The sequence below is a fragment of the Nyctereutes procyonoides genome, unplaced genomic scaffold, assembly GCF_905146905.1.
Source record: "Nyctereutes procyonoides isolate TBG_1078 unplaced genomic scaffold, NYPRO_anot_genome, whole genome shotgun sequence".
Taxonomy (NCBI): domain Eukaryota; kingdom Metazoa; phylum Chordata; class Mammalia; order Carnivora; family Canidae; genus Nyctereutes; species Nyctereutes procyonoides.
In genome coordinates this window covers 3,086,776-3,104,534 of record NW_026575122.1, presented here as the reverse complement: position 1 = coordinate 3,104,534, position 17,759 = coordinate 3,086,776, and the positions used below count along the sequence as shown (strand labels likewise).

At 48.7% G+C, this 17,759-nt stretch overlaps 1 protein-coding gene across 6 annotated transcripts in view; it reads right to left on the bottom strand.

Moving 5' to 3' along the window:
* The window catches only part of TMEM192 (transmembrane protein 192), a 44,476-nt gene extending 28,150 nt beyond the window's left edge, over positions 1-16,326 (bottom strand). For all 6 annotated transcript variants that reach the window (XR_008665885.1, XR_008665886.1, XR_008665888.1 and 3 more), the window contains exons 1-3: positions 16,201-16,326; positions 9,294-9,440; positions 3,096-3,360 (exon numbers count right to left, since the gene is read on the bottom strand). Coding sequence is in view for 1 of the 6 variants with exons in the window: in XM_055336408.1 (XP_055192383.1) it covers positions 3,096-3,360; positions 9,294-9,440; positions 16,201-16,227 (439 nt within the window). In the remaining 5 variants the exon portion in view is untranslated. The remainder of the gene's footprint in view (positions 1-3,095; positions 3,361-9,293; positions 9,441-16,200) is intronic.
* Between the last annotated feature and the right edge of the window lie 1,433 nt (positions 16,327-17,759).

Genomic DNA, 17,759 nt, shown 5'->3' with positions numbered 1-17,759 from the left:
GCCCCACAACAGAACCACCACGGCTGGCGGCCACCACGGGTGTGGACACAGCGTGACCCCCCCCACAGCGGGTGGGCATCAGGACAGGGCTGGTCACCCCGGGACACCGCCCGCCGCAGCCACAAGGGTGCCGGGCGCCAGGCCCCGCGACTCTCAGATGCGAGGCCCAGACCCCAGGCGAGTGGAAGCTCAGGGCACGTGGCCCCAGGTCCCTGATTCCCCGGGTCCTGGTCTGAGCGACATGAACGTGACACCATCTGGGGCTGAAGTCAGGGTCCAGTTGCTCGGTGACACAAGGGGTCCCGGGAGCTAGACCTCGGGCCTCTGGGATCCCAGCTCCAGGGCGGCCTGACACCCAGCTTCCCCGCTCACAAGGAGGCATTGAGGCCTTTAAGGTAAAAAGGCGTTTCGGCTGTGCCCTTTGTGGGAGGAAAGGTTCCAGCGGCACCTGCTGGCCGCCTCCTAGTCGAGCTCCCCCGGGGCGGGGAAGGGGAACCAGGCCCCAAGATGCTCCCTCCTCTGCTGCAGCCGACCCCGCGGTCCCCACTGACAGCGCCCGGGCCTCGAGCGGCCTGCCCCAAGCCGATGTATTAACAGCGCACAGAGGAAAAATAAACATTAAATTCCGTAGAGCCGTTTTTCGGGGGGGGGGGGTGAAGAAGGGGGATTACTTTTGATTTCCAATCTGGTTTCAAAACGTCTAAGTGTTTATTCTGGACTCAAACCAAAAAAGAGGGTCTTTTAAAAAGGTAGAGATGTCTAGCACCACAGCAAAAATACCCAAAGAAGCTCAATGTAATTCCATCCAGCCTGTAAAATGTCTGTGACAACAGGGACACCTCGGGGGGCTCGGTCAGTTACGTGTCTGCCTGCCGCGGGCTCAGCTCAGGATCCCGGGGTCCTGGGTCACAGCCCTGCGTGCGGCCCCCTGCTCAGCAGGGAACTCTGGTTCTCCCCTCCCGGTGCCCCTGCTCGAGCTCTTTCTCACTCACTATCTCTCAAATGAATAAATAAAATCTTCAAAAGTAAAAATTAAGGTAACGTTTGCAACGATGAACAAAAGAGGCACGAATGCAGCTAAGTCCCGTATGGACTTTCTGATCTCGCCTTCATAAAGTTTTTCACGTTTTCCATTTTGCATAATGCACCTTATTTTCTAACAGGCTCTGTCACTGCAAGAAAAATACTGCACCTCATGAAAGTGAAGCAATGCCGTCCTCTTACCCTACAAGTACCAAAGAGCAGCAGCTCTGCAGCTTCTCGAGATGAAGCAGGCTGCTCCCGTGGAAAGGGCACGGGAGTCTGCGTTAGACACAGGGAGATACGCGTGATGTGGGGATCAAAACGGAAGAAAAATGATTAAATTTCCTTACTACTTACAGCCCATTGACAAGTCCTTGACGCAGGCAGAGTGACCTCCCTCTAGGGACGCAGCAGCTGCCTCGATGTTAATACTTTGCTGGCGGCGACGGGTAGTCTTAGCCCGACGCCCAGGGGCCTGTAAGCCACTTGAACAGGAAGGTTCCTTAGGAGACTCCCTTAGGCTCTGGCCTCTAAGACAGATGCTGGCAACCGTCCCCCAAGCACGTGGCCTGCCGATATGCATCTGAGGGTCTCATGACCGAGTTTTTACTAAACAGCAATAAATGACCTTTCTTCTTCTTCTTCTTCTTCTTCTTCTTCTTCTTCCTTCTTCTTCCTTCTTCTTCTTCCTTCTTCTTCTTCCTTCTTCTTCTTCCTCCTTCTTCTTCCTTCTTCTTCTTCCTCCTCCTCCTCCTCCTCCTCCTCCTCCTCCTCCTCCTCCTCCTCCTCCTCCTCCTCCTCCTCCTCCTCCTCCTCCTCCTCCTCCTCCTTCTTCTTCTTCTTCTTCTTCTTCTTCTTCTTCTTCTTCTTCTTCTTCTTTTTTTTTAAATTTTACTTATTTATTCATGAGAGACCCAGAGAGAGAGGCATAGACACAGGCAGGGGGAGAAGCAGGCTCCATGCAGGGAGCCGGATGCGGGACTCGATCCCGGGACCCCGGGGTCATGCCCTGAGCTGAAGGCAGAGGCTCAACCGCTGAGCCAGCCAGGCGTCCAATAAATGACCTTTCCTAACAATAGCCAGCCCCCTCAGGATTCTAGAAACCTCGCTTCCAAGATTCCTCAGAGACTTCCGCTCTCCCTAACCCCTCCAACCTGAACATACATAATGCCCATGGGTCCTATCCCCTGCTGCTTTAATAAAACCACCTTTTTGCACCAAAGATGTCTCAAGAATTCTTTCTCAGCCATCAGCTTTGAACCCTAATGTCTTTCCTACATCACACGGACCCCGTGTTCATAATGATGGGAGGCAAGTGGCAGATAATGCTACCCTAAAATATGCTTTTTCTGCAAAAGGATTACTTTAAGCTGATTATTTTAAGCAGGTGAAGCTCTGAAAGCTGAGTAGAAGTTAAAAGATCTCTTTTGTAAGAGACATTGATGGGGGGGAAACTACATTTTGTAAGGATGTCCCCCTCTCTGTACTGGGGAGAGGAGGACTTTCAATTTCTAGAAACTATTACCGACTGAGAATGCAGTAAATCTGCACAACAATCTTACCCTTGTGGACAGTGCTTTTCCTGACAACCTCGCAAAACTCCTCCAACCTCCCCACCCGCCACCGTCTCCACTCTTTAACTGGAGGTGGTGTTTAAGGTGGTGACTTGGCCCATTTTGGAGAGTTGCTCAGTCTTCTTGGTTCTCTCCCACGCACACAGGAGGTGCGCAGGCTAGTAAACTCCTGGTCGTTTTCCTCTTGTGATACTGTCTTTTATTACGGTGTCTTTTATTATCAGCCAAAAATCTACCTAGAAGGATAGAGGGACATTCTTTTCCCTCCCCTCCCCTGTGATCACAAGCACAGATGTCAAAGGAAAATTAAGACTAAATATATGTATTAAAAAAGCTTCAAGACATTAAGGTGATCTGAATTTTAGTGGCCACAACACACATCATTCTCACAAAACTGAGAGCGTATATTTGATTATAAAGTCAACCGTCACGTTTGCTTTCTGCTGGAATTTCTGCCGCGCAAGCAAGCCACAGACAGACAAGCTGAGCCAGACTCACCGGTGGAGTGGATCAGCAGCGCGAGTCCTTTCAGGTGCCTGGTCGACAGGTAGATCATGGTGTAGCCCCGGTTTCTCACTTTGTTGTGGTGATACTGGATGTAGCGCTCAAGAAGGAAATGCAGGATCCACAAGATAACCTTCCCAAGGATTATGACTGTCTGAACTTTCAGTGGGTTGGTATAGTTTCCTGGGCACTTGTCCTCAATTGGATTAGGGTAAGAACAAAGTATACCTGTTAAAAATGCTAAAATGACAAATACAACCTGTGGAAAGGAAAGCAGTCGGATTAAAATTCAATAATTGGAATTAAGAAATGATTATCACCATCCCAGCACATACTCCGATCTATGACTTTTGCTATCCTATTTTTATAAATGAATTTTATTTTATTTTAAAAAGATTTTATTTATTTATTCATGAGAGACTCAGAGAGAGAGAGAGAGAGAGGCAGAGACACAGGCAGAGGGAGAAGCAGGCTCCATGCAGGGAGCCCGACGCGGGACTCAATCCTGGTTCTCCAGGATCACGCCCTGGGCTGAAGGCAGCGCTAAACCGCTGAGCCACCAGGCTGCCCTATAAATGAATTTTAAAACAACTTCTTCTTAAAACCATTTTACAAACGTTATAAACAAAATTTGGAGAAAAATTTGCAGAAATTTTGTAAACAAATCATAAATAAGAAAAGCTACCCATGGGCAGCCCCAGTGGCTCAGCGGTTTAGCGCCACCTTCAGCCCAGGGCATGATCCTAGAGACCTGGGATCGAGTCCCATGTCGGGTTCCCTGCATGGAGCTTGCTTCTCCCTCTGCCTGTGTCTCTGCCTCTCTCTCTCTGTTTCTCAAGAATAAATAAATAAAATCTTTAAAAAAAGAAAAGCTACCCCCAAACCCATCAAACAGTTCATGTTACACAATTTCTTTCCCACTTCTCTTTTATTGAAAAGAGTAAAAACAGTTAATTTAGTGCGTCAAAGGTAATTAAAATCAGGGTTTAAAAAGCTTTACCTCTAGTTTCGGTTTTAAGAGAACAAAAATAGCTATCCAATTAGTTTGACAAAAATTTGAGATCGGTGTCAAAATAGAGGCAAATGGACTTTGTCATATATTGCTGACTGGTCTGGGAACAGATGTGGAAAAATAATTTGGAAGCAGCTTGACCCTGTCCTAAGGACTCGACCCATCAGAAGTAAAACCATCAGGACAGAGGGTTCTATGGCTACAAATATTTACTGCAATATTCTCTGTATTTGCAAAAAACTGCAAAGTGCCCAAGGATGCGTGTTCATCCACAGCAGGATGCTTCATAAATTAAGATACATCTACTCCTATAGCAGAGTGTTTTTCAGCTATGAAAGAATTGACTAAGTTTCCCTGTATTAATTTGGATGGATGTCTGTATGTTGAGATTAAAAAAAAAAGTTGTCGAGTAGTAGTTCAAGGTGTGGTGCACACACCAGCACAATCGGCATCACAGGGGACTCGTCAAAAATGCAAATTCTCAGATCCCACCCCAACCAGCAGAATCAAAATCTCTGGGAGCATCCATCAAACAATCTAGTTGAACAAGCCTGCCAGAAAATCTGTCACATGCTCAGGTTTGGGAAACCCCACTGCAGAGTAATAAATACAGTATTATCCACCTGGGGGTGTGTGGAAGAAATGGGAGAAATCCTTACATATGTGCTAATCTGTGTGTATTTTAAGTAGTCTCCACACCCAGCACAGAGCCCCATCAACACGAGGCTGAACACAGGACCCTGAGATCAAGACCTGAGCTGCGATCAAGAGTTGGTCACTTAACCAACGGAGCCACCCAGGCAGCCCGTCTTTTGGTATATATTTGTATGATTTAAAAAAAAAAAAGCAGTAAGATACATTCATTTATTAACTCAGGGAGAAAGGCTAAAGTAGCGAAAAGGGAAGATAGGATTTTATCTTTGTTCGCTTTGGTAATGTTTTACTTGTTACAATAAGGAAGTTTTTTGGGGCAGTTTCCATAATTTGGCAGTTACAGATAATGCTTCTATAAATATTGGGGTGCTTGTATCCCTTTGAATTAGTGTTTTTGTATTCTTTGGGTAAATCCCCAGCAGTGCAACTGCTGGGTCATAGGGCAGCTCTATTTTTAACTTCTTGAGGAACCTCCAGTTTTCCAGAGCGGCTGCACCAGTTCCCATTCCCACCAACGGTGTTAAGAGGGTTCCCTTTCTCCGCATCCTCTCCAACACCTGCTGTTTTCTTGTGTTGTTGATTTTAGCCAATCTGACAGGTGTGAGGTGGTATCTCATTGTGGTTTTGATCTGCATATCCCAGAGGATCAGTGACGTTGAGCATCTTTTCACCTGTCTGTTGGCCGGCTGTGTGTGTGTGTGTGTGTGTGTGTGTGTGTGTGTGTGTGTATCTTCTTTGGAGAAATGTCTGTTGGTGTCCTCTGCCCATTTCTTGATTGGATTATTTGTTCTTTGGGTGTTTGAGATGTATAAGTTCTTTATATATTTTGTATACTAACCCTTAATTGGGTATGTCACATTTACAAACATCTTCTTCCATCCCATAGGTTGTCTTTTAGTTTTGTTGATTATTTCCTTTGCTGTGCAGAAGCTTTTTTATTTTATTTTTTTAAGATTTTATTTATTTATTCATGAGAGACACAGAGAGAGGCAGAAACACAGGCAGAGGGAAAAGCAGGCTCCATGCAGGGAGCCCGATGTGGGACTCGAACCCAGGATCCTGGGATCACACCCTGAGCTGAAGGCAGATGCTCAACCACTGAGCCACCCAGGCGTCCCCAGAAGCTTTTTACTTTGATGTAGTCCCAATATATATATGTTTTTGCTTTTATTTTTCTGGCCTCAGGAGACATATCTAGAAAAGTGTTGCTATGGTCGATGTCAGAGAAATTGTGCTCTTTTCTAGGAGGTCTATCGTTTCTGGGCTCACATTTAGGTCTTTAATCCATTTTGAGTCTATTTTTGTGTATGGTGGAAGAAAGTGGTCCAGTTTCATTCTTTTGCGCAGAGCTGACCAGTTTTCCCAACATCATGTGTTGAAGAGACTGTCTTTTCCCCATTGAATATTCTTTCCTGTTTTGTCAAAGATTAATTGATCATCGAATTCATTTCTTGGCTCTCTACTCTGTTCCACTGATCTATGTGTCTATTTTTGTGCCAGTACCATACTGTTTTGGTCACTACAGCTTTGTAATAGAACTTGAAGTCTGGAGTTGTGATGCCTCCAATTTGTTTTTCCTTTTCAAGGCTGCTCTGGCTCTTTGGGGGTCTTTTGTGGCTCCATACAAATTTTAGGATTGTTTGTTCTAGCTCTGTGAAAAATGCTGTTGGTGTTCTGATAGGGATTGCATTAAATATGTAGATTGTTTGGGGGTAGTACAGACATTTTAACAATATTTGTTCTTCCAATCCATGAGCATGGAATGTCTCTCCATTTCTCTATGTCATTTTCAATTTCTCATCAGTGTTTTATAGTTTTCAGAGTATAAGTTTTTCATCTCTTTGGTTACGTTTATTCCTGGGTATCTTATGGTTTGTGGTGCAATTGTAAAGGGGATAGATTCCTTGATTTCTCTTTCTGCTGCTCCACTATTGGTGTATAGAAATGCAACAGATTTCTGCACATTGATTTTGTATCCTGTGACAACTGAATTTGTTTATCACTTTTAGCAGTTTTCTGGTGGAGTCTTTCAGGTTTTCTATATATAGTATCATGTCGTGTGCAAATAATAAAAGTTTGACTTCTTCCTTGCCAATCTGGATGCCTTTTATTTCTTTTTGTTGTCTGACTGCTGAGGCTAAGACTTCATTAGTATTAGCTAGTATTACATTAAATAGAAGTGGTGAGAGTGGACATCCCTGTCTCGTTTTTGACTATAAAGAAGCTTAGTTTTTTTCCCATTTAGGATGTTAGCTGTGGGTTTTTCATAGATGGACTCTACTATGTTGAGGTATGTTCCTTCTAAACCGATTTTGTTGAGGATTTTTATCATGAATGGATGTTGTACTTTGTCAAATGTTTTTTTCTGTATCTATTGAAATGATTATGTGGTTCTCATCCTTTTAAAAAAATTAATGTGATGTATCATGATTTGCAAATATTGGACCATCCTTGCAACCCAGGAATAAATCCCTCAATTGTGGTGAATGATATAATGTATTGTTGGATTTGGTTTGCTAGTATTTTTTTGAGGATTTTTGCATCTACGTTCATCAGAGGTATTGGCCTGTAGCTCTCTTTTTTGGTGGTGTCTTTATCTGCTTTTGGTGTCTGGGTAATGCTGGTATTTTTCTTGTTCTTTTTTTTTAACACAAGACTTTCTTAGTCCTAAAATTAGGGCAATTAATCCCATAGTATCATAGACAAGCAGTTTAATATAAAAAGGTTTTTCAAAATGTTATGTGTGTATGCTTGTGTGTGTGTATGTTCGGGGAATATATATACAAAGAGTGTGTTGCACAAATTAAAGAGTATGTTATAAAAAAAAAAAGGAAGAAGAAAAACAGGCCACAATCCAGGGACCAGGAGGCCACATCTGCACGTGGTGGCACCAGGACGGAAGTGCTTCAGTTGCTAATCTGGGGATCAGGAAGCCATAGCAGAAGCACACCACACTTAATAGATCTGCACAGGGTAGAAGGATGCACCTCTCTCCTCAGGGTATTCAGTTCTGAGTACAAGTCTACGCAGTGTGTGTCACTGGAACAGCATCTGAACAAGTCAATGAACCATATTCATTCTCCTCATAAACACTTGGGATTGCTAAGAATTTGCCCTCTTCACTTTTCACATTGTAGCAAAGAACACATCATCTAGTGCTTCAGATCTCAACAACCAAAATGGAGATAATTAACAGACTAGATGCAGAGCCATCAATAAGCCTACAAGACCATTTACACATACAGGGTTTTTTGTTTGTTTTTCTCTCTAGGGGTTTCTTTTTGTGTCTAGTGATTACCTACTAGTTACCTAGTAGTTGCAATACATGTGTTTTTAAAAATCCCCAGATATTTGGGGCACCAGGGTGGCTTACTCCGTTGGGCATCCGACTCTTGATTTCAGCTCAGGTCATGGTCTCAGGGTTGTGGGGTCAAGCCCCGTTTTGGGCTACATGCTGAGCGTGGAGTCTGCTTAGGAGTCTCTCTTTCCCTCTCTCTCTCTGCCTGCCTCCCCACCATTCATGCTCTCTTCCCAAGGAAAAAAACAAAAACAAAAACCCCAGACATTTGTAATTTTATCATTGCTTAAAATATGGGGCAACACTGCTTATTGTTCTGCTGCAACCTGATATCCCTGCTTAACATTATTTCCTAAGTGTAGATAAATTGATAAATTTCTGTTTCAACATAGATTTATCTACATCTTTTAATAACTGAAAAAGTAATATATGCATATGGTTAAAAAAAAAAAAACCTTCAAATAGTACAAAATGCAAATACTAAAATATATCAGATGCCTTCTACAAGGCCCTCAGTCCTCCACCTCAGTAGCAACTAGTGTTAAAAGGATCTTGCGGGGGATCCCTGGGTGGCTCAGTGGTTTCGCGCCTGCCTTTGGCCCAGGGCACGATCCTGGAGTCCCGGGATCGAGTCCCACGTCAGGCTCCTGGCATGGAGCCTGCTTCTCCCTCTCCTCTGCCTGTGTCTCTGCCTCTCTCTCTCTCTCTGTCTATCATAAATAAATAAAAATAAGTTTTAAAAAAAAGATCTTGCGAATGGTTCTAGAAATTTTCTGTGTATATATGGGAATATACGTGCACACCAACCCTCTCAATTATCTTTTAAAACGTGCAAATAGGAACGCTCTGTGCACACTGCCATAAATCTGTGTTTGTAGACACTCAACAATGTAAGTGTGAAGGCTAGTCTAATTAATATATACACGTCCACCCTGTTTCTTTTTCAAATGTTGCAGAGCACTCCTTCATATGGATGGGTCATACAAAGTGTCCTCTGAATGGTGATAGTTGCAATATCTTGATATTACAGACAACATGATTAAAATATTCTTACACATATGCAAATATATCTATAAATCCTTTGAAGTAGAAAGATAAGTAAAAAAGGATGCACATTTTAAATGTTGCAGATGTAGCCAAGCTGCCCTCTGAAGAGCGTGTATATATATATATATATATATTTAAGAACATCACCTCTGTATGGATTACTTCATCCCAGTCAACTTACATGTACTAATAAGAGAAGATTTGCTATGATGACCGTAGGAAGAGGATGGAATCTGGGTCTAAAATGAGCATGTAATGAAAGATGTGGGAGATGGTGGGTGTCCAGAAGGGGGTCATCTTCAATACTCTGGGTGAGATCCAAGGAACCCTGCGGTACAGAAAAACAGAAACAAAATATAATCACCACTTTCTAGATTACGTTTCCAAGACAAATCTACTAAACTATAAAGCTTTAAAAACCATTACACAAGTTAGAGGCAAGAAAAATATGCTCCCTATTTAAAGCCCAATTAAAAAATATAAACTTGTAGATAACTACTAAATGTAAATTGGTGAAAACAAGTATTCAAATGGGTAGAGGAAATCTTACTTCAATATCTTCAAATGAGCTAATACATCACGAGATCAAACAAACCATTTTTCTTTAAGTCCTGAAAACTTAGATGTTGATTTATCTAACAGTACTTACATTATTGATGAAAAAATTACCTGTGGTTGCAATTCTTAAACTACATCTTTATGTTCCACAAACTTTTGGAAAGTTGGTGGAGGCTTTATTGGACTTTCAGTTATGATAGAAATATTTTATTTATTTTAGTTTTAGAAAAGATTTTATTTAGTTATTTAACGGAGAAAGAGAGAGAGAAAGAGAGTCACATAAGCAGGCGGAGTGGCAGGCAGAGGGGTTGGGAGAAGCAGGTTCCTCCTGGAGGAGGGAGCCCAACATGGGGCTAATCCCAGGACCCCGGGATCATGACCTGAGCCGAAGGCAGATGCCTCACCGACTGAGCCACCCGGGCGCCCTAGAGAAATACCTTAGAGAAGCAAACAGTTCGCCCTCATAGATCCTTGGGAGACTTCAGTTTAGAGATAGCCGATTCTCAATGAAAACAACTAGCTGCAAAGTCACTGAGGTAGCTGATGGGTTGAGCTGCAACCCAAAAATTCAGTTTGTCTTATTTAAAGGTAATGTCCAGGCAAGAATAGTACTAATAGGTCTCTGGTGCACATAACAATCTCTTAATCTCAGAGCCTTGCTGAAAACTATTATATATAAGGTACCATAAGATGAAAAAAATAATATAAAACCGAATACTTGTCCAAAAGATTACATTTTCATTGGGGAGGCTACGGATAAAGGTATACAGGATGAAATAATGTACGTGAGCCAACTGGGCTGAAATAAGGTGGAAATAAAGATTTCATCGGAAGAAGGGAAGCCTGAGAAGAGCATCTGCAAACAGAGGATACGGCTCCTTGGAAAGGGTAGAATGAGACACACGTTCTGTGGTTGGCTTCTGGACACCACAGTTCAAAGATGAAAATAATCATCTGGAGCCTGGGGCACCTGGGTGGCCCAGTTCGTTAAATGGCTGCCTTGGGCTCAGGTCATGACCCTGGGGTCCTGAGATCGAGTCCCGCATCGGGCTCCCTGCATGGGGCTCCCTGCTAGTGGAGAGTCTGCTCCCTCCTCTGCCTCTGCCCCTCCCCTGGCTCATGCGCTCCCTCGCGCTCTCTCTCTCTCTCTCTCTCACTCATCCTCTCTCTCAAATAAATAAAATAAAAAAATAATAATCCGGATCCTAACTCAGGGCTGAGGCGGGCGTCTCAATTTCCAAACTCAGGCATCTAACGCTGCAATTTATTTTTCATTCCGTGGCTACACAGCTTCCTGCTCGGTCGGCCCTAACCTGCGGCACGATTCTGATTATTTGTGCTCTTTTCAAGAGGCCTCCGCCTCCAGCTCCTGCTCAGCCAGCAGGCGCCCAGCGTGCACCGGACTCCCGCGCTGACGTCTGGGCCTCCTCCCCGCGCCCCGGGTGGCGGGGAGCTCCTGGGTGGCCGCAGCTCGGGTCCTCCCGCACTTTGCGCTCACTCCCCCCACGCTGGCCGGCTGCCTGCCCGCCCACCTGCCGCCCCGGCCAACGCCACCAGACCCACAGCCCCGGCCTGTCCTCGTCACCCCCCAACGGCGAGGGGGGCTGGCACCCAGGGAGCATCTGAGGAGAGACTGTTTCAAACCCATCTGAGCCGCGTTCCTGACCCAGTTAGGGTCGCAGCGGTGGTGGGGGTGCTCTGCAGGAGGGGTTCTCAGGGAGCCCGGGGGGGACCAGGGCCGGCGGGAAGTGCATGCTTAAGGCACGCTCCCGGGGCTCTAACTGCTCCCAGGGCTCTAACGCCGGGCCCTACCGCTTCTCCTCTCCTCGCGCTGAGCCCGGTCCCTTCACCTCTCTCTGCGGGTCTCCCCCCTCAGAAAACAGAGCTCTAAGGGCGCCTGCACCCCCACTTTGGCGGGGAGAGGACAGGAGACGGTGTGCCCGGCGGTAAGGCCTCTGCAGGCTGCACAGCCCCCCGCCCCGCCCCGCATCCCCCCGGCCTTGCCCCCGGCCTCCAGACCCGAGCCAGCTCTAGCTGCGCTCACGCCTCCTAAAACCAACATTCACGTCTCTCTCCCCCACAAAACGGAGTCCCTCCCGGTCACCCTCAGACCCGGGTGGGACCGCCAGTCTGGCTCTCACAAGTCCTTCCCAGCTCCTGCCGGGACCCCCTCCCACCCCCACCCCCTCATCTCCCCCCATCTCCCCCCCTCGGTTCCCAGGCCCCACAGGCCCCCGAGGGCCGGGCCTGCTTCCTTGGCCCCCGTCAGTCCGTCTTAGCAAAACCCCCCGCTTCTCCCCGCTTCCACGCGCTTCCTACTGCCCGTTTCGTCCAGCAGGTGCCTTTCCCGTCCGCAGGGTGCACTGGGCCCCCCTCGGGTCTGCCGCACGGGTCTTTACCCTTCTGAACGTGTGGAAGGGTCCTAAGAGCGTGTTAACGCTCCTGCTTGCTGCTTCTAGCACGTTCTTTCCCAATCAGTTTCAACGGACCTCCAGGTCAGACTCCCCGGCCCTCTGCAACGCTTGACGACCTCTTCCAACTGTACTGAAATAGAGTCGACGCTGGGGATCCCTGGGTGGCTCAGCGGGTAGGCGCTGCCTGCGGCCCAGGGCGCGAGGGGCACGCGGGACTTCCCGACTGGGCTGGGGGCGGGCCGCGTGTGTTCCTCGCAGTGATCCTGAGCTTTTCCTCCTCTGGAACCTTTTCCTCCTCAGCTCAGTGACTGGGAAACACTGACGTTCTCGGTCTTGCTTTTAAGATTTGTGATGAGGCGAGGCCTTTGCCAGGGCTCTGCCCGCGAGGGAGCCCCGCGTGAGCCCCCGATGCCCCGAGCGCTCGGGCTTTCGGTCTGACCGAGGCCTCGCCTGACGCCGGCCCTGGGTGGGCACCAGGCGCCACTCTCTCCAGTCATCCCAGGCGGCTCTTTTCCAGGCCACGGGGGGCATCCTCACGGGCACGTACCAAGCAGCCCTCTGCGGGCCCCCTGAGGGGGACTCTACGCATTTCAGTATCCCCCTGTGCACCTCTCTCCCACCACCACGTGAACTCTGGCTGCCTCAGTGTCCCCAGACTGTCGGCCCCATCTCCACAGCTCAGAGAGCCAGCCAACCCCTGCCGGGCGCCCGCGCCCTGCCCGGCCTGCACTCTCCCACGGCGGCCAGCTGGGGCCCTCCTCTCGGACAGCACCGTCCCTCGCTGCCTGACGCTCACCATCTCAAAAAGTGTGGTTTCATATACCACATACAGTTTTTTTGGTCATTTCAGGCAGAAGGATGAATCCAATCCCCGTTACCGTGTGGCGCCTAGGCACAGAAGTCCCTGCTGCATGCTTGCACACGCTTACACAACTTACACCACCAACTACAAGGCATTAAAGTTGTTGGAACAGTGCGTTTCACGAGGGCAGAGGCTCTGTATTGCATATTCTCCGTACCTTTAGCACCTACCACAGTAGGTGCTCAATACGTGTGTGCGGCGAACAAGAGGCGGTCCGACTTCTCGAACCCTTGGGGCCTGAGAACTTAAACACAGCTAGCCTGGAAACTAACGGTTAGACTAGCGTCCACGTATCTCCCACTGACCTCCCTTTCACGCACCTCCTCCCCTAGCATAAATGAGCTTTCTGGAGCACCCCACAAATATCGTCTCTTATTTTTTCAGAATCCAGCTCATCTTTCAAGACTTCTCCATAAAACATGTCCTGCTGGGGCGCCTCAGTGACTCAGCTGGTTAAGCGTCTGACTCTTGGTTTCCACTCAGGTCATGATCTCAAGGTCGAGAACAAACCCCACACTGGGCTCCATGTGGGTGCTGGGCCTGCTTAAGATTCTCCTCTCCCTCCAAAACAAAACCAAAACCAACCTGTCCTGCCAAATGTTTCCTTTCCGCTATAAAACTGTTATAAAATGTACTGCTCATAATAATAATTTGGAGTGTTTCTTACGCTGTCTTGTATTACATCCTTTTTAACGTATGTAGCTTTTGTCTCACCTGCCTACACCGAGGAGTTGGAGACTATGATATAGTTTCTTCTCTATGTCACTTATTAGATGTTCAGTAAACACCCTGTATTTGGTGGCTATACCCAATACTCGGTGGATTCTACAGGAAATGTTGTAACCTGACCAAAAACAACTCATCACTCTCAGACGGCAACCCACCATCTCCATGTGAAAGGTAAAGCGAAGACAATTCCTGAAACCAAATAATGTCTTCACTTACACTATTAATAACTACATCTTGAGCTGTACAAAATATCTGTTTTGCCCACATGGATCTCTTTCCTCTTCTTTTGTGACCATAACTCGATTTCCTTGGGGGATCCACTGTCTACCTCTGCATTAAGTCTCAGTGGGAACATCCTTCAGTACTTTTCACTTCTCCTTGGCCCAGGTGGAGCCTCTGGCTCCTGGTGGAACCTTAGAGCGCTGGGCCATCCATTGTTTCTGTGAGCAACGTATCGAAGGGAGAGCACGGTGGGGCAGGTTCATTCCACGGCAGACTCTGAAGGAGTTTTAGATCCTGCAGCCACCCTTGTTTGGAGTCGGCACTGTTCAGTGGGGCAGGTTCATTCCACGGCAGACTCTGAAGGAGTCTTAGATCCCGTAGCCACCCTTGTTTGGAGTCAGCACTTTCAGAGGCCTCGGTGTTCATCCCCCCCTGGATCATCTCAAAGAAATTCCTTTCTTCTTTAAAGTGGCCAGAGTTGGTTTCACAGCTTGCAAACATACAATGAACCTTAACTGAAAAGCCTTTGCCTCTGTTAACTCTTTTAAGTGTCTAGGCCTACCGCACACACCATAGTTTTAGCTTTTTACTGAATGGTAGGAATCATATCCACAAAGTTCCCAAAACAGGCAACCTGCTCGAATCTGAAGTGATTTAGGTGTGTAACCGTTTGGTGAAACAGATTTCTAGGATTGTATTCGTCCTAAAGCTAAAAGCTACAGATCCAAGGACCTGGGGTAACTTAGCATCAACCAAGAACCATCTACTGCACACATTTTTCTAAGGGTCTCTCATTTTCCTCAGATTTTCTCCCATACATTGTCAGCTTATGAATCTCACCCTTAAAAATTCAGAAACAATGATTTTTTTTCTTTAAATGTAGATGAATGTCAAATGTACTTTCATGTCTTACAGTTAGTTTTCCATTTTCTCAACTGAAAAGAAAAATTCAGTTTTATTTTATCATTAAAAATTGTTTGGGGCTCTCTCTCTGTGTGTGTGTGTGACTATCATAAATAAATAAAAAATTAAAAAAAAATTGTTTGGGGCAGCCCGGGGGTGGCTCAGCAGTTTAGTGCCACCTTTAAGCCCAGGGCGTGATCCTGGAGACCCGGGATGGAGTCCCACGTTGGGATCCCTGCATGGAGCCTGCTTCTCCCTCTGCCTGGGTCTCTGCCTTTCTCTCTCTCTGTGTCTCTCATGAAAGTTTAAATAAAATCTTTTAAAAATAGAAAAATAAATAAATAAATCAAAAAATTGATTCCTAGTTAAGAGACTTTTTAAAAAGGATTTATCTATTTAAGAGAGAGAGCACGTGTCCCTGCAAGGGGAGAGTAGGAGCAGGGGCAAAGGAAGACCCCCCGCTGAGCAGGGAGCCCCATGGGGGTCTTGACCCCCAAGACCCTGGGATCATGACCTGAGCTAAGGCAGGAGCCAAACCCACTGGGCCACCCAGGCGCCCCTGGTTAAGATGCTTGAACTGTGGTCGCTACTTACATGAGAGTCTAAGCTCTTATAGGGCTGCAACTGTTAGGTGTCCTGCCTGACACCCCTACATCAGTGACAGGACCACACTAATATCCCTATTAATGTATTAACCCAAATCAGTGCCTTAAGGTAATGTCAACTTTGCGTTTCTCAAGGGTAACAGTTTTATTCCCTTACCTGTCAATGAGGCAACCAGTCAATGCTGGGTACAATGCCGTGTTTCCTCTAAAAATGTTTTAATACACTTGGGCCAAGATTTCGCTCCGTACCATGCAGACTGCGCACCGGGCCTCTGTCTGTCAGCAGTCTGGCTTGGACCCACCAGGTAGGGCGACTTAAAACTCGGTTCACGCCTATCACGTTGGCGTCCAAATCACCACCGCCCTGTTGTCTCCAGTGCGGGTTTCTGGGCGGGGGGGGTGGGGGTGGGGGCCGCAGGCCGGGACGCGCGCGGGAGAGGCCCCGCAGGACCCCCCGCAGCGACCGCAGGACCCCCCGCAGCGCCCGGAGGGCCGAGGGCCCGGCCCGCAGCGCGGGGCTCCCAGTTCCGGGGCCGAAGGCGCGCCGCACCCAGCTGGGCGCCCCGGGGACCCGCGTCCGCGCACCCCCGCCCCGCGCACCCACCGGCCTCCGCCCGGGAGCCGGGCGCCCCGCGCACCCACCGCCTCCCGAGCGACCTTCGCAGGACCCCGCGCCCGGGCCTGCCCTGCGAGGGAAGCGCCGCCTCCGGCTGCGGCCGCGGTCCCCGCCCCGCGCACCCAGCAGGGGAAGAAAGGGGTCCCGGGGCCCGCCTCCCTCCGCTGCCGCGCACTCACGTCCTCCATCCTGCCCCGCGTAGCCATCCCCGAAGCCCGCGGCCCAGGCCGGGCCCAGCCTGGCCTCTCCACCCGCGCGCGCGCCCTCCGCCGGGCACAGCGCCGCCTCCGGGGCCTCCGCGCCTCACGGCGGACACGCCCCGCCTGCTCCGGCCCCGGGCCCCGCCCCGGGCCCGGGCCCCGCCCCCAGCCCCGCCCCCAGTCCAGCCCCGCCCCCAGTCCAGCCCCCAGTCCAGCCCCGAGTCCCCAGCCCCCCAGCCCAGCTTCCGGTCCCACCCCCAGTCCAGCCCCGAGCCCCCCAGCCCCGCCTCCAGCCCCGCCCCCAGCCCCGAGCCCCGCCCCGAGCCCCCAGCCCCGCCCCCAGTCCAGCCCCGAGCCTCAGCCCCGCCCCTCTCCCGGTCCCGAGCCCCGCCCCCGCCCCGCCCCGAGCCCCCGATTGGCCGAGATGCGGGGGGCGTGTCCCGCCTTGAAACCCCCGCGGGGGCCGCGGCCGCGCCGACCTCAGGCTCCCGGGGCCCCCGCAGTCCCCGCCCCGCTCCGGGCCCGAGGCTCGCGCGGGGAGGGTCGCGCCCCAAATCCCAGAAGTTAACTCTTCTTGCCGCCACTTGCTTCTCCTTAAAACATTGACTCCTTCCGCCTTCCTTAGTTCCTGCCCGCGGGCGCGGCCCCCCGCCAAGGGAGACCCCGCTGCGGAATCCCGCCGCCGCCCTCGCAGCTCACACGGGATCGCACCGACGCGAAACGAGGCCGTTCCGAGGTTTTAGGGCTTTTGTTTCTTTCTTAAAGGAATAAGTAAAGCGGAGCAGCTGAGTGGCTCAGTGCGTTAGCGCTGCCCTCAGCCCGGGGCCTCCTCCCCTCTCTGTCTCTTAGGAATAAATAAATCTTTAAAAAAAAGCAAAAACAAAAAAAACCCAGAATAAGTAAATAAAACAACTTTTCCCCGATGTAACCCCACTAGGGAGGCTACACACACTTGCACACTTTCTAGAGCTTATCTGTGCATTGTGTATGGAGTCATCCTGTTTATGCCACTGGTGAGATAAAATTATTCAAATATCAGCCAACGGAAAGATGATATGAGACTACACCTGATCTTTAAAATCTCAGGAAATTATAAGATTTCCTGAGAGTCTATGAATTTTTTTTTTTAATTTTATTTATTTATGAGAGACAGAGAGAGGCGGAGACACAGGCAGAAGGAGAAGCAGGCTCCATCCCGTGAGCCCTGGGATCACGCCCTGGGCCTAAGGCGGATGCTCAACTGCTGAGCCCCCCAGGGGTCCCTAATTATTTTTCGAGAGCCTTCTTTTGGCATTCATTTTCCTTTCGTGTTTTGTTTTGAGAATTTTTAAACCTAAGGAGATGAAAGACTAGTACAATGAACATCCATGTGTCTCCCACATGGATTCATCAGTTGTTCCTATTATGCTGCAGTTGCTGTCTGTGCATCTGCACGTGCACGCAAGTGTTCACACACTTTTTTTTAAGTGAGCCATTTGAAAGTAAGTACAGGGCGTGATGAAACTTCATTTCAAATACTTCATTGACTGAAAATAAGG